Raw genomic sequence first — 14,251 nt, forward strand, 5'->3', positions numbered from 1 at the left:
TGTTAAATAACGATCAAAACTTGAAGTAAACACAAGCAGTGAATGCAAAATAAACTTGATGATAAACAAAACAGACAATTAGTACATCATTTTTATACGTCAATTAGAAGATGAAGAAAACAAAGAATAAATTTTAACACATCAAATAGCAAAAACTACATGTTGAAGAAAGTATATAATCAATACATGATTTTAATACATAAAATAACACGAATTGATGAATCCGTGATTGATGTTGATGAATTATAACATCAATTATAACAAAAAACTAGTAATTACACAACGAATTCAGTCGAAGATACAATAACAATAAAACATCATGCAATAAAACAGGAAAACATAATGAAAAACTTAAAACATAAAATAAAAGAAGCAAAAAACGATGAAATACCTGACATTGAATATGTTAAAATTGAGGAAAAGAGAGATGAAGACGACGGATGATGAAAAAGTCAATGAGAATGAGCAACTGAGACGAATGATGAAGAAAATCGCTGGAAATCGATCACGGATGATGATGAACACAGGTGAAGATGACAACGAGAGCAAAGAAGACGACAACGCGCGAAAAATTGACGGCGTAAGAATGAAAAGTGTGATTGCGGAAGAGAGAGAGAGAAGAGAGACAAATTAAATGAATTCAAATGGTGAGGTTTGAGCTGATAATAGGGTTTATATAACAAGTTTAGGAAATAACGAAAATAACCTTACTAATAGCTTGATATAAAGCAGTATTATTATGACTCATGTGTGATATTGTAGATGGACTCACGGACTCAAATAATTAGGTAGGACTCAAGCGATCCTAATTTATATATATATATATATATATATATATATATATATATATATATATATATATATATATATATAGGATCCGGTGAGAACGATCACTCGGTGAGAACGACCTACAACAATAGGATTTTATAACAAAAATAATACGGTCTACCTAATATTTCTAATTTTGCGGTTCATATTTATTTGTTATTTTCATTCATTTCTTTCTCTCTCCTCTCATTTTTTTTGATTTCTGTTCTTCTCTCTTCTTTTTTCCCCAAATTATCAGAAACCCTAATTTTTTCCCCAAATCATATGATCGTTAAATTCTGATGGATATATTGTCGATGACGATGATCAATGATTATTCGTCTGCCGTTTACTCATTTTACTACCCTTAATCGTTCTAGTTATATCAATTTCGTAAGTATTTCTGTTTGATTTGATCTTCATCTTTTAGTTGTTAATGTCGATTTCTCCGATTCTTTGCTTTATTAAGCTGAATTGTCCTTTATATTTACTTCGGTGTGCTTGAAATCACTAACGCAGGTTCAACTGCGTTACGGTCGAGCATTTGGTAATTAGGTATTACTCTTACTGTCGTGATTAATTTTAGGTTTATTATTTTTTATGTTCGGTTTATACTTTGATTTCTTTTGATGTTTACTTTCGTTCGGTTGCATGCAGATTGTTGTTCCGTTTCAATTGAAGTGCATCGTCGTCTTTGTGTATTCTCAACTCGGTATTATAATTTCCCTAATTTTTTGTACGATTTTACTTTTTTTTTCTTTGTGTTGTGTTATCAGTCTAAGATTAACATGCTCTTAGTTATGACGTTATCTATCTGAAATTAGTGTTGTTTAAAACATTTTTTTGTTATTTTATGTGTATTTTCACGGTGAGCTGATTTTACGTGTTTTTACACGTTGTGTCTTTGTGTTTGCCTTCCGGAATTAAGACTGCGTGGGCTTTATCTGACCTTTTTATACATTTAAATGGTTCCGTATCATCTAAGTACGTCTCAATGGTTACCAGTCACACTAAGTCAGTTGCTAGGCACATCCTTTTTTTTATGTGTATTTTTCACGGTGAGCTGATTTTATGTGTATTTACACGTTGTGTCTTTGTGTTTGCCTTTTGGAATTAAGACTATGTGGGCTTCAATTGACTTTTTTATACATTTAAATGGTTCCGTAAAATCTAAGTACGTCTCAACGGTTACCAGTCACGCTAAGTCAGTTGCTAGGTACATCTATTTATTATGTGTGACGTGACGATATGTTCTATGTGTTTGTTTGATTTCTTTATGTTTGGCAGACGGTGTTTGATATACTGTTAATCTGCATTCAGATTTTTCCACATTTTTTTTTATTTTTTTTTGTTGTTTTATTATTTTTTTTGTTTTGTTGTGTGTTTCAGTGGGGGTTTACAATTAAGGAATATTTTATGTTCTAGGTGCACTTTAATACGCGTTAACCACGTTTATTTAGTCCATAGGTACGTTATTTGAGGTTATTAAAATGACTGCATCAGTGCCCCTTTTATGAGGGTGATCATATCTGAATTTGTCCTGCAATGTCTGTGTTTTTTTTACCTGTAACATCTTCGTGATGCCCTTGGGATTTAGTCAGAGTATTTTACATGGATGATTTGTGTGTTGTACTGAGTTTTGTACACTTTTGGGGTCTTGTGTCAGCTAGGTACGTCTCTACGGGTTATATGTACGTTCAACGAGTTGCTGGATACGTTTATAATTTATGTTGTGTGTCTATATGTATCATGCATATTGTTTGTACTCTGAGGTTGAGTATGGAGTGATGCCTGAGTTGAGCATTTGAAGGGTTTGTGCATTTGAAGTTATGTGTTGTGGATCCATGTCTTTTTTTTTTAAACTCGGTAATTTTCAATGAGGTCACCCCGTGTTTTGCACTGCTTAATATAGGTTCAGTTCATCTCATATGTCGATACGTCTTTTTTGTTTGGTAGTTACATTGATTACATCATCAGCTGCATTGTTTATGATTACAGGTGTCACTATGAAAAGATCACATTCAGAAATGTTGGCACTAGACGCAGCTGGGACAAGCAGACGTCAAGAAGTCCCTGACATAAGTATACAACAAGCTGGATGTGATCCTTCTGAAGATTTTCCGGTATTTAAAACAAAGATGAGTCCTAGCGGTCTTCTACATTTCATCAACAGTGGCCTCTCCGACAATCAAATTTCGGACATTCAAGAGATGGGCTTTGGCGGTATCCCATGCCTTAAAATTGTCATGCTCCCCGGGCAGCTAGCATACTCGCTTGTATCAGGATTTGATCCATTTACGTCTTCCCTCCTAAACAACCAACTCCTTATTCGTGACGAAGATGTTCATCTTGCCACGGGCTTACCCATGGGTGAGGTAGAAATAGTGCAAGCGACTCGTTTCGAGCAGACCGAGGTGTTTGTAGAGCTGGTTAATACATGAAAGTCCCAGTTTGAGGGTGTTGAAAAAGTTACCAATACCCACATATTGCATAATATGGCTGAACAAAGACAAGTGGGGACGATTTCAAGAGAAATTTTATCTTTTATGTTGTGTCTGCGTTCCTTATGGGAGTTAAAGGAAGCATTCCAAGTTTGCGAATACTCAAGTGTTTGATGGATGTCTCGTTAATCCCAAAACTGAAATGGTGCGATTTTACCCGAAGAAACTAGATTGCAAGTGTCCAACAGTGGAGGGCTGAGAAAGAAAAGGAGGATAATGGGAGCTGCAAGAATATTTATAAAGGACCATAGTGGTTCTAATCCTCATTTATCTTGATAGGATGGTTTTTAAGGCCAGGTCAGTTGATCGGGTGTTCCCAACATTATGCACATGGACGAAGGAAGCGATATATTCGCGAATATCTAAAGAAAAAAGGGAAGCTCATCGGTTTGGTTCTGGTTTCATTGATACGCAATTGGTAAAGCACCCGGGTTGCTTTGGTTCTGGTTATGTGGAGAGCCATGGCAGAACAGAACCTGATGTTGTGTCTGAGCAAGATGATATTGTTGGCAATGATGAGGATGATGCGGCTGACAACAATGGACGTGATGGGCACGATGCTAAAAGATCACATGTCAGTTCTTGTATTGAAACGCTGGTAAGCACAGCGAAAGCCCTTGCTACTGCATTTCAGAATTTTGCAGATACGATCAATAAAGCTAAGCGTATAATGCCAAATTCTGCAGTTGTTTGTCAGCTTTCCGCCATGGTAGACTCTTTACTAGGTGGTTTCCAGTTAACACCACCTATTGTACCTAAGGAAGAGGTTAGGACAAAAGTGGATTGCGGACGAGGTGACCCAGTTGTGGGTGGCAATGACATGCGCACCGATGAATCTGTTGCTGCCCAGGGTTCAGGTGCAGATGCACGTTCTGTTCATGTGCCTTCTGCTACAGTGGGTGAGTCAGCCTATGAGGTACATGGCGTTCGTGTTTCAGCTACAACAGAAGGCACCAATGATGACCCCTGTTGGAATGATCCTACCTTTGTGGCAGCGGCCATTGCGTTAGGTAACGCGATCAACAAGGATCCGGTGGATGTACCTGTACCAAAGAAATTACGAGCTGCTCCTGAGTTCCCGACCTTCAACCTATTTCAATCTCAATATAAGTCGGAGTCAGATGGTTCTCAAGAACATCCTAACGCACCTGATGTTTCCCCACCGTCTGCTGCTCCTGAACCAGTACATGTATTTCCAACCAATTCTCCTCACCTAGTCCACAATGTTGCCAAAACAGAGAACAAGAGAGACGCAGTTGTTCCACATGTATACAAGTCACCTTTCGTTCAAAGGAATATATCTATATTTTCTGAATTGAGCCAAACGAAGAGAGATGTTTCTGACTGGGTGTTTAATGATGGATCTGACGATAGGTAATTATAATTCTTTTTTATTTTGATAAGCATATGCATCCTAAATGTTTAATCGTGTTCAGTATGGAGTAATTTTATATTCTATCAGAACGTAACTATGTATTTATCCAACGTTTCTGACTGTTTTGTTTTATTCAGTGAGGTATTATTCAGGAACCGTTTGTTCCAGCTAAGAAGATGCGATTTAAAGTCCTTTATCTCATACATAAAGATATCTGCAAACGTAATAAATGCATGGGCTAATATATTAAACAAGCGAGAGGAGATAAAAGCTGCCTCATCCCCTTTGCGTTTATACACGTTTGTTACTCATAATGTAAGTTATTCTATGCTTGACTTGTGTTTGTTTTAACTTTTGGTTTTAAACAAGAATGTGTTTTTCTCTATAGGTAATATTTGCATTAATATGTTCTCGTCCTACCTGAGATTAGTATTTTTATTTTATATGTTTATCTACGGGGAATTATATGTGACAATATAACCGATTATGATCAAGTGAAACTGGTGAGCTTCAAACATATCCATTTTATGTATAGTAACATTAGTCAGTTTTAGCCATTTGTGTTTTCACTAAGGTCGATATATGTGTTTCAAAATCAGATGCTATTCTCATTTACACTTCGTGAGCCGTATCTGATTTGTGTCAACATGATGTCCCGAAAAATTGAAGTCATTCATCCAATGTGTCCTAAATCAGTAGACTTCACTGATTCTGTCCGCATGGTGGTGAGCATATGATTTTGCGCATACCCTTTTACCTCGTCAAACGTTGATATTTAATTTTCACTCCGTCAATGTTTCTGATGTTAGTCTGACTTTTTCAGAGGGATTTTATTCGACGTGACATGATCCCTAAATCGTCCAGATTTAAGGCAGTCCATTTTTACACATGTGAAGAATTTGTTCCCAAAACGCACGTGATTGACAATGTGGATGATGGCATTTACTTGATGTGTTACATGGAGATATATACGGGATGCCGCCAAATGCTTAACACACAGGTCATAAATGTAAGATACGTCTTTTTATTGTCTACGTACGTTAAGCAAATAAGTAATCACATCTTTCACATTGATAAGTTTTATACATCTTGCATCATTCAGTCTAGGGCAGGGGCTGCAATTGGCAAAATTCTTTTTAAACAGAAGATGAAATACTGTTTTGCTATCCTGTCGTGCCCTCAGAATGAATTATCAAAACAAGTTTTGATAGCTACGAAGCGTCTCAGCGTCAAATCCGGGCAAGCAACCATCTTTCATTATTAAAAATTTTCATGGTTTGTTAGATTTTTTGTTTGTAAGTGCTCGGTGCTCTCACTAATTATATTTCCTTTTTGTTTTTAAAGGAAACAAGTGGGTGAACAGGAAGTGGTATATTTTGATACGCACCTGTTAGATTATGTGTTCCTTCCATGTGCGGGAGAAGTAGATAAAGAGTAATGTACTTCGGTTTTATTAGCATGTTGAAGTGTTAGTTATTTGTTAACAACTTATATGCGTTGTTATAAGTAGCACGTACTGACCTTTTCTTTTGGTGTATACGTTATTTTTGTAGTGACGTAGTAGTTGAGACAAGCTTTGGGCAAGTAACAAAAGCGGGCATGTCCTCTTTGAGACCTCGGAAATGAGTTGCTAATATGGTATGGTCAGTTCTTAATTTCATATGTGTCTCTTACTAATTTATGTAGTATAAAACAACACTCGTTTTTTCAATATAGATAATCGATATTTTTGGGATCTATTCAACTATTACTCAAACCAGATTTGTTGTATATCCCATCAACCGCACGTGTGAGTGTAACCTTTTTATCCGTAATTCACTTAATATTATCAGTTTTTATGTTTGTCTTATTAATAGTTAGGTGTTTTTTTGTCTATTCCAGCATCTTAATCCTCAGCGTGATAATAACCTTGGACGCAATTACATCAAAACATCATATATGCCTAAAGATGGGTTGTGTGTGAAAGCTGTAAGTAAATTGTTCTGATTTTTTTTAATGCGGGTATGTTACAACTGTATTTTTGTTTATGAAGATCACGCTCAATTTCATTCATCCTATATGTCTCTTAATTTTGTCAACAGATGTTTATACCTATCATTGAAAATAACCACTGGTTTCTTATCGTGTGTTATTTGGAGATGAAGACAAACTATATTTTGAACTCACTACGTCCTAAGGATATTCGGGCTGACACGGAACTTGCTGCGGATGTGGTATATTTTTATTAGATTTCTATCTTTTTTCGTTCAGGTATTTCTTTTCATAATGATTTATAACTCATAGGTTCAATATATCATTATGTTTTAGTTTAGTAATGTCTCTCAGATCTTATGCCGGTCCAAAAGCTACAAGCATCTTGTAGGTGTACCTCTAGCTAAGTTTTCGACTCTTACTGTTCCTCAGCAGCAAAATCTGTAAGTACGCTTCTCTTTTATTTCCTTTTTTACAGATACTATAATAAGGCTGCCTTTGTTGGTACTTATTTTAGTTTTGATGATGAAGGTTCGATTGCGGTGTGCATGTTCTCAAGTGGTTAGAAGCTGGACGTAACCAAGATTTGTGGGAAGACAAGAGCAACTTTAAGGCGTTGGCTGTATATAGGAAGGCCGTTGCGCTCACCTTGTTACGTTGGCAAGAGAATAAGCGTAAGGTATTAAAAACTAATCTCTTTTTATATTTCTTCATCATCAGATCTAACTGATCACAACCATTAAAATTCAAGGTTTATATTTTTTTTTCTTATGGCTAATATGTAGGTTTACTAGAAGTCATGGAAGCAGCTTGCGGTTGGTAGAAGTGTGGCTGAGTTTGTATATCTTTTGGAATATGCGATGGTCTAATTTGGGTCTGTTAAGTTAGTGTTGCATTGTAATAATTTCGTTTACGGTTATCCGAGACTATCCAACATTTGTGGCCATGATGCGTCTTTTGTAACGTCTTTTTTTAATGTCATTTTCCTCCATGACATTATGTTGATTATGAAATCATGACCAAAAACTATCGAACAAATCAGATTTGTCAGTTTGTAATGTAAGGGCATGGTCCCTAAATTTGTGGAGAATATGCAGGATATGCAACTCATTTGTCTATTGTTTTGGACAATTGGTGGTGACTGTGTTGCCCCTTGTTTGGTCTCCTGTGGTATATGTAGTGGGGAAGACTGTATTTTGAAACCAGATTCGGAATGAGTAGTATTCACTTGTATTCCTGAATTATGTGGAATTGTTCTACGGAGTATTTTGTGAATCCCTTCCTTTGTTAATACTACTAGGTACGCTTCTCACATAAAACATGTGCGACAATCATGTTAATATACATGCTTTTTTTATTTTCACATAAACTCACCAACAAGCGTATCCGTGTTAATCTAAGCAACCTCGAATTATGTGATCCGTGTGTAAATATATTTATTATGTGTAGACAACCCAATAAATATATTTACACAACAACTCACCAACAAGTGAATACGTTTTTTTCGTTCTTTGAAAATGACATAATCAGTTAATGAAAATAGCTGACAGTACACTTTTACACATTCACATATCAATAACAAGCAGATTCAATAACTCTACATAGCAGAACCTATAAATGATCATCCATGTAATGTATAGGTTAACATCCATAAACAAGTGTTTCCATTCACAATCCTGGCAGTTACACTTTCTGCCTTGACAGATGCACATATTATCCATGAAGATACGCAAGTAGTTTGTGATATAAGAAGAATAAAAAAATAAAATAAAGAAAAAAAAGAAAAAAATTAAATAAAAAATGATCAAAAATCAAATAAAACAGATAAAAAATGAAGTCTCCAATCCTTCTGCCATTAATCATTATCTTTTGTGAATGTGATCCGCAAATCTTTTCATTGTTCAATCCTGAAACGAATGAAGGCTATCAAAAATTAAAGGTTACAAATTTTATTAGATACAACAATACTATTCCTCATTCAAATACCATCCAACAAATTCAAGCTACTACCCATATTCTCTATTAACGAATGCACCAAAATTATTAGCGTACCTGTATGATGGAATCATGCTCTCCCAGGACAATTTCGACTATCATGGAATCCTAATTCTCCACAAGCATTCCATTTTCTGGGCACTTTTTTGTGTTCTTTCGTAGCCTTTTCCTTTTGGGATATCATTCGTTTTCCAGGCCCTTTTGTCTTTGACTGAATAGGAGGTAGGACAACCACTTCTGCTGGTATTTTTGTTCCTAATAGCATTTCGAGCTCCCTAGTCTTGTTCCTCAGTCTATCACCCGTGTTACTACTACTGCTACATTCAGTGGTACTGTTTTGTGCGTGTATCTTGTCTTTGAAACCTTTCAGAATGCCCATTAATTCATCCACATACTCAGGCTTCTGTTCAGCGAGTGTCACACACGAGAACACCTCGGACCATAGGGTACTAATTTTGTGTCATCTAACATATAATGCGTTACAATCTTCAATTAAAGTGTGTGGAACATTATTACAAATCGGCTGACATGTTGCCAATTTGCTCCACCTACTTAACAGATACTGATTTGGAACATTGTTGAGGCCTTGTTCTTTCAACACATAAAGCGCATGACGGCACAAAATTCCATGTCTCTCAAACTTTTTGCTGGAGCAGTTCAATTTCATCTCATCAGAAATAAAATTAACATAGTAAACCTTATCTTTTTCACGATCAATAATGGGAATGTTGTCACTGGTAGCACTCCCTATAATTTTAACACCACAGGTGAAACAGGCAGCTTTCCACTCATCTTTAAATTCAGAAAATATCACTGGAGTGTAGAACTCAGAAGCGTGCTTTTCCAAAGGGTGAGGTGTTTCTAGATCAGGGAAGGAGTTTTTTGACTCGGCAATTAATTTGGACTGTTTCCATCGTTGAGCTTCCATAGCGCTTTCAAACCTCATAAGAAACTCAACCAACGTTAAGTTTGGGTTCATGAAATTTCCGAAAAAGCTATCCTCGGACTCAGATCTGGACGTGGTTCTCATTAGTCCACCCATAAATAAATCCCTGAAATATGATGGGATCCAAGAAGCCCTTTTGTCAAACATCGCATCTAACCATTCATTGTCAGACAGCCCGTATGAGGATACAACTGAGCACCACCGTTCCTCAAACTCAGTCGGTTCGATGTCTTCTACCCAAACACAGGAGCGCAACTCTTTCATGAAGTTAGTTTCTCTATAGAGCGTAGATCCGAACTTGTCAGGCAGTTTTTTCATGATATGCCACATGCAATATCTATGCTGAGTTTTGTTCCCGAACACTGCTTTTACTCCTACTTTTATGCCTCTATCTTGGTCAGTAATTATGCACACATGATACTTATTACTCATTGAGCTCAGAAAATTCCGAAACAACCATACGAAATCCTCATCAGTCTCTTTTCTTATAAGTCCTGCTCCAAATGTCACACATTTTTTATGATGATCAACCCCCGTGAAAGGTGCAAGTATCATTTTATATGTGTTCATATTAAATGTCGTGTCAAAAGATGTCATATCACCAAAGAGACTGTAATTCTTTATAGCTATAGGGTCAAACCAACATACCCTAGATAGTCGTCCACGGTCATCAACATCAAAATAAAAGTAGTAAGAACTACACATGGCTTTCTTTTGCATGAAATTTTCAATCATCATTTGTGCATCATACCCTTTAATAAATTTTTTCACATCTCTCCAAAAATTTTTGAAATCCTTGAGTGATGCCCCTACATTTTGATATCCTTTCACGTACTCTTTAAACATCCTGAAGCTTTGCACATGCCCCTTATTCACTTTAGAATTCTCAACAATCATAGTTTTATGTATAAGGGTTAGTTCTCGTGACTCGGTCAAATGCACCACTGTGTTTGGAGTTGAGAGAAGGTGGTTGTGACCTTCATGAAAGTCAGCAATTACATATTGTCCTTTATCATTTCCTCGAAAAAAAATATTTGCACTACAAGAAATCTTAGTCCTCTGCCTCTTTTTTACCTTTCCTCTAGGTTTACTTTCACCAGCCTTACTACACACACAATACTTAGTCATCACCACCCCATCTATGTTTTGTTGTGTCGACTTCCTCATTTTAAATCCAGAATTAGCAGCATAAGTCTTATAGAATTCTAGCCCATCTTCTAGTTTATCAAAAACCATACCCAAAACAGGCTTCAATTCTGGCGCACATACAGGTATTCTTTCCTTTGAGGTTGTTTCGATGATTGGTGAGCCTGCATCTATACACGCTATACAGTAGAACAGTATGCGTTTAAGCAGAGAGTTCAAATAACTGATATGCGACAAATATAATTTCAGGTACGCTAATTAATTCAGAAGCACAAAATCAATTAGGAAACAAAAAACACGTAAATTAACACAGAGATTTGCGCCTGTTCGCTGACATATCGTATCTTTATAACTGACTACTTTAATGTAGACGTCCAGATACACCAATCACAATCAACAATGACGACATGGGCAGAAAGTCAAAATTTTATTATGTCATGAATCAGCCTATATCCCTTAATTATAATTCTAGATACGCTGCTGAAAAACATAACCGCATCAATTATGCTAATGGATACGCTAATCATATACGCAACACTATCTATCTATACATTGGTTAATTAAGGGTTGTTCCGTTATTCTACCAGGTACGCTTTTCAAATAAGACAATTGCATCAATTATACTAATATACACGCTATTGAACTACACAGATTACTCTAGGATATCCATTGGTTAAATCAACTCCCAAACAAATTGTAACCCACATACACTAATCAGACTAGTAAGACAACTGTTCTTATCCATCAGACTCATTGATTTATAGTACTAAACAGGCTAATGAAACATGATCATCAAGCAGAATAATTTGTCTTCCTATGCTTAAATTATTATGAATACACATCAAATATATCAAAAGATACGTCAATCAGAAGATGTTAATGAAACAATTCATAGAAAGGTTATCTCAACCGATTTGCATATGTACATACCTAGATGAGATGATGATTGCGCGATATCATTGCTAAGAGCTGGAACAATCGCATCAGTATAATCCCCCAATTCGCTAGTACCCTCAACATCCATAATTTTTTGCGATTGAAATAATTCCGGAACGTCAAACGAAATCACAAAATCGTATGCGCATGCATCAATCACACAAAATCAATCAGAAAAATCTTATAATCGTACATTCATTAGAGGATCAACGCCATTGATTATGATCAATTCCGTCAATTTTGTTCGTTGTAGTTTGATAGTTTTCGCGGAATTTTCGATGGTTTTTCGCGGAAGTATTTTGGTGATTTGGAGGGAAAAGTTTTGGAAAGTAGAGAGAGAAAGAGATATTTTGGGTTTTTTGGAAAGTAGAGAGAGAGAGAAAGTTTTGGTGATATCACGTATGGTACATGAAGCAAATACGTATTCCATATTTTTTTGTTTAAAATCCTACTATTGTAGGTCGTTCTCACCGAATAATCGTTCTCACCGGATCCCACCTATATATATATATATATATATATATATATATATATATATATATATATATATATATATATATATAGAGAGAGAGAGAGAGAGAAATGGGTTCTTGTAAGTCCCTTGCATCCATTGAGTCCCTTAGTCCTTATAAGGGCCTTTGGATGAAGGGAATGAATGGTTGAGATTAGATTTCAATGGATGGCTACAAACCAATCAACCCTAATTAGCTCCTCACTAATCATTCATCCCTTATAATCATTTATCTCTCATCAACAAAACCAAAACAAATAAAATACCAATCAAACCAAAAACACAAATCTGAGAAAATTAAAAAAAAAACATCCCTCCGTCCTTCCTTCCACCGCTGACAACCACCACTTACCCCACCACGGCCTTCTCCAAATCTGAGAAAATTAAAAAAAAAAATTTACCCTCCTCTCTTCTTCCTCACCACCACCGAGACCGACCACCTATCCCACCTCCTCACGGCGCCTCTCCCACCACCGACCCCCACCCCAGATCTGCCACCACCCCACCACTCACAACCCACACCCTCACCCCTCACCGAAACCACCACACACCCACCACCACACCGAAACCACCGCACCACCCTTCCCTACCCCAGATCTGCCGCCTGCTGCCTCCCTCCCTCAACCTCTCCTCCTCACTGCCTCACACACCCCCGACACCTCTCCTGCTCACTGCCTCACACCACCCCCGACACCTCTGCAACCACCAGTCTCCTCCTCTCCTCTTTTTGCTGCTCCTTTCTTCTACCACGCACCACCAGAACCCGTTCTTGCCATCCACCGCACCACCTGAAACCGTCTGCTCTTCATCTCTTCTTTTAATTTTGAGATCTCATTTTTTTATTTCTAATCTTGTTTTCTTTTAATTTTTGAGATCTCATTTTAGTTTTATTGTAATACTATGGTTTTCTATGTCTGTGGGTACTCTATCGAGTGGGGCTTACTCTGTCGAGTAAGTAGTTTTTGGCGCAAAATAATAGACTGCCTGTAGGTTACTCGATCGAGTAAGTTGGGGACTCGATCGAGTAAGTCACTTACTCGATCGAGTAAGTGAGTTTTACGAGCTGAGTTTGACGTGTTTTGTTAATGATGCGAGATTATATAAAAAGATGACCGCCACTTTTCTTAATCTCTTTTAACATTCAAAAAAACCTATTTGAGAAGAAGAGGAGTTACGTAAGTTGTTTTCGTCGCATTGTTAACAAATCCCCAAGGCTAGGAGTGTCGGATAATCTTGTTCTTTACGCTGTTGTGATCCTTGTGTCGAGGGTATGCTTTTTATACAATTTTTATAATGTTTTGTTAAAGTTGGTTGAAACCCTAATTGGGTGATATTGGGGGTTTTGGGTGATTTGTATGAATGTGGTAGTAAATTGATCTATGTATGTTATAGGAGGAGGTTTCATTGAGGAAAGATTTTGATTAGCTGCTAACACCGTCTGTGGTGTTTTTTTCCAGGTAGGGTTTCCCTACTCAGTATTAATTAAATGGCATTGTTGGTGTTGATGTTGTTGTTGTTGTTGTTAAGTGATTCTTTTATCGTATTGGCATCGGTTGTTGGTAAGTGTTGTTTGTATACGATGATTGATTGATAGCTGTCTGTGATCTTCGAGGTGCATCCCTGGCTGAGTGGAGTCACTTGCGGGAGTGGCTTTACGCCCTTGATTCGCCTTCTGTGGAACCCGCCTCAGAAGGGATGTGCATATTAATAAACATGGGTTTATCGCTCGATGAAGATGAGCGGGGCTTAGGTGGGAACGGCTGCAGTCCCCCACTGGCGGCGAGGAGTACTTGTTGCGATGGGTACTCTGGCAGGGCTACACACTTTAGTGTGTAGTCAGATATGTGGAGATAGGGTGGAGTTGTGGAGATTGAGATTGTGCGTTTGAGTTGTTTACATTGTGGTTTCATATCAGCTGCTGTTTTTATGTAATTAGTACTGACTCCGTTTAAATGTTTTAAAAATTATGGTGATCCATTTGGGGTGGTGAGCAGTTATTGAGCAAGTATGAGATGATGCGTATGGGATAACTGGGATGATTCGGGATCGCTATGTGTTTATCT

General features: G+C 37.1%; 1 protein-coding gene across 1 annotated transcript; it reads right to left on the reverse strand.

Moving 5' to 3' along the window:
- Positions 1 to 8,719: 8,719 nt before the first annotated feature.
- Positions 8,720 to 11,765, reverse strand: LOC141630589 (protein FAR1-RELATED SEQUENCE 5-like). The gene is made up of 3 exons (XM_074443377.1): positions 11,672 to 11,765; positions 9,119 to 10,920; positions 8,720 to 9,052 (listed from the first exon to the last, which is right to left on the reverse strand). Exons 1-3 carry the CDS (start codon positions 11,763 to 11,765, stop codon positions 8,720 to 8,722), a joined length of 2,229 nt encoding a protein of 742 aa, XP_074299478.1.
- Between the last annotated feature and the right edge of the window lie 2,486 nt (positions 11,766 to 14,251).

The sequence above is a fragment of the Silene latifolia genome, chromosome Y (genome assembly GCF_048544455.1).
Source record: "Silene latifolia isolate original U9 population chromosome Y, ASM4854445v1, whole genome shotgun sequence".
NCBI classification, from domain to species: Eukaryota; Viridiplantae; Streptophyta; class Magnoliopsida; order Caryophyllales; family Caryophyllaceae; genus Silene; species Silene latifolia.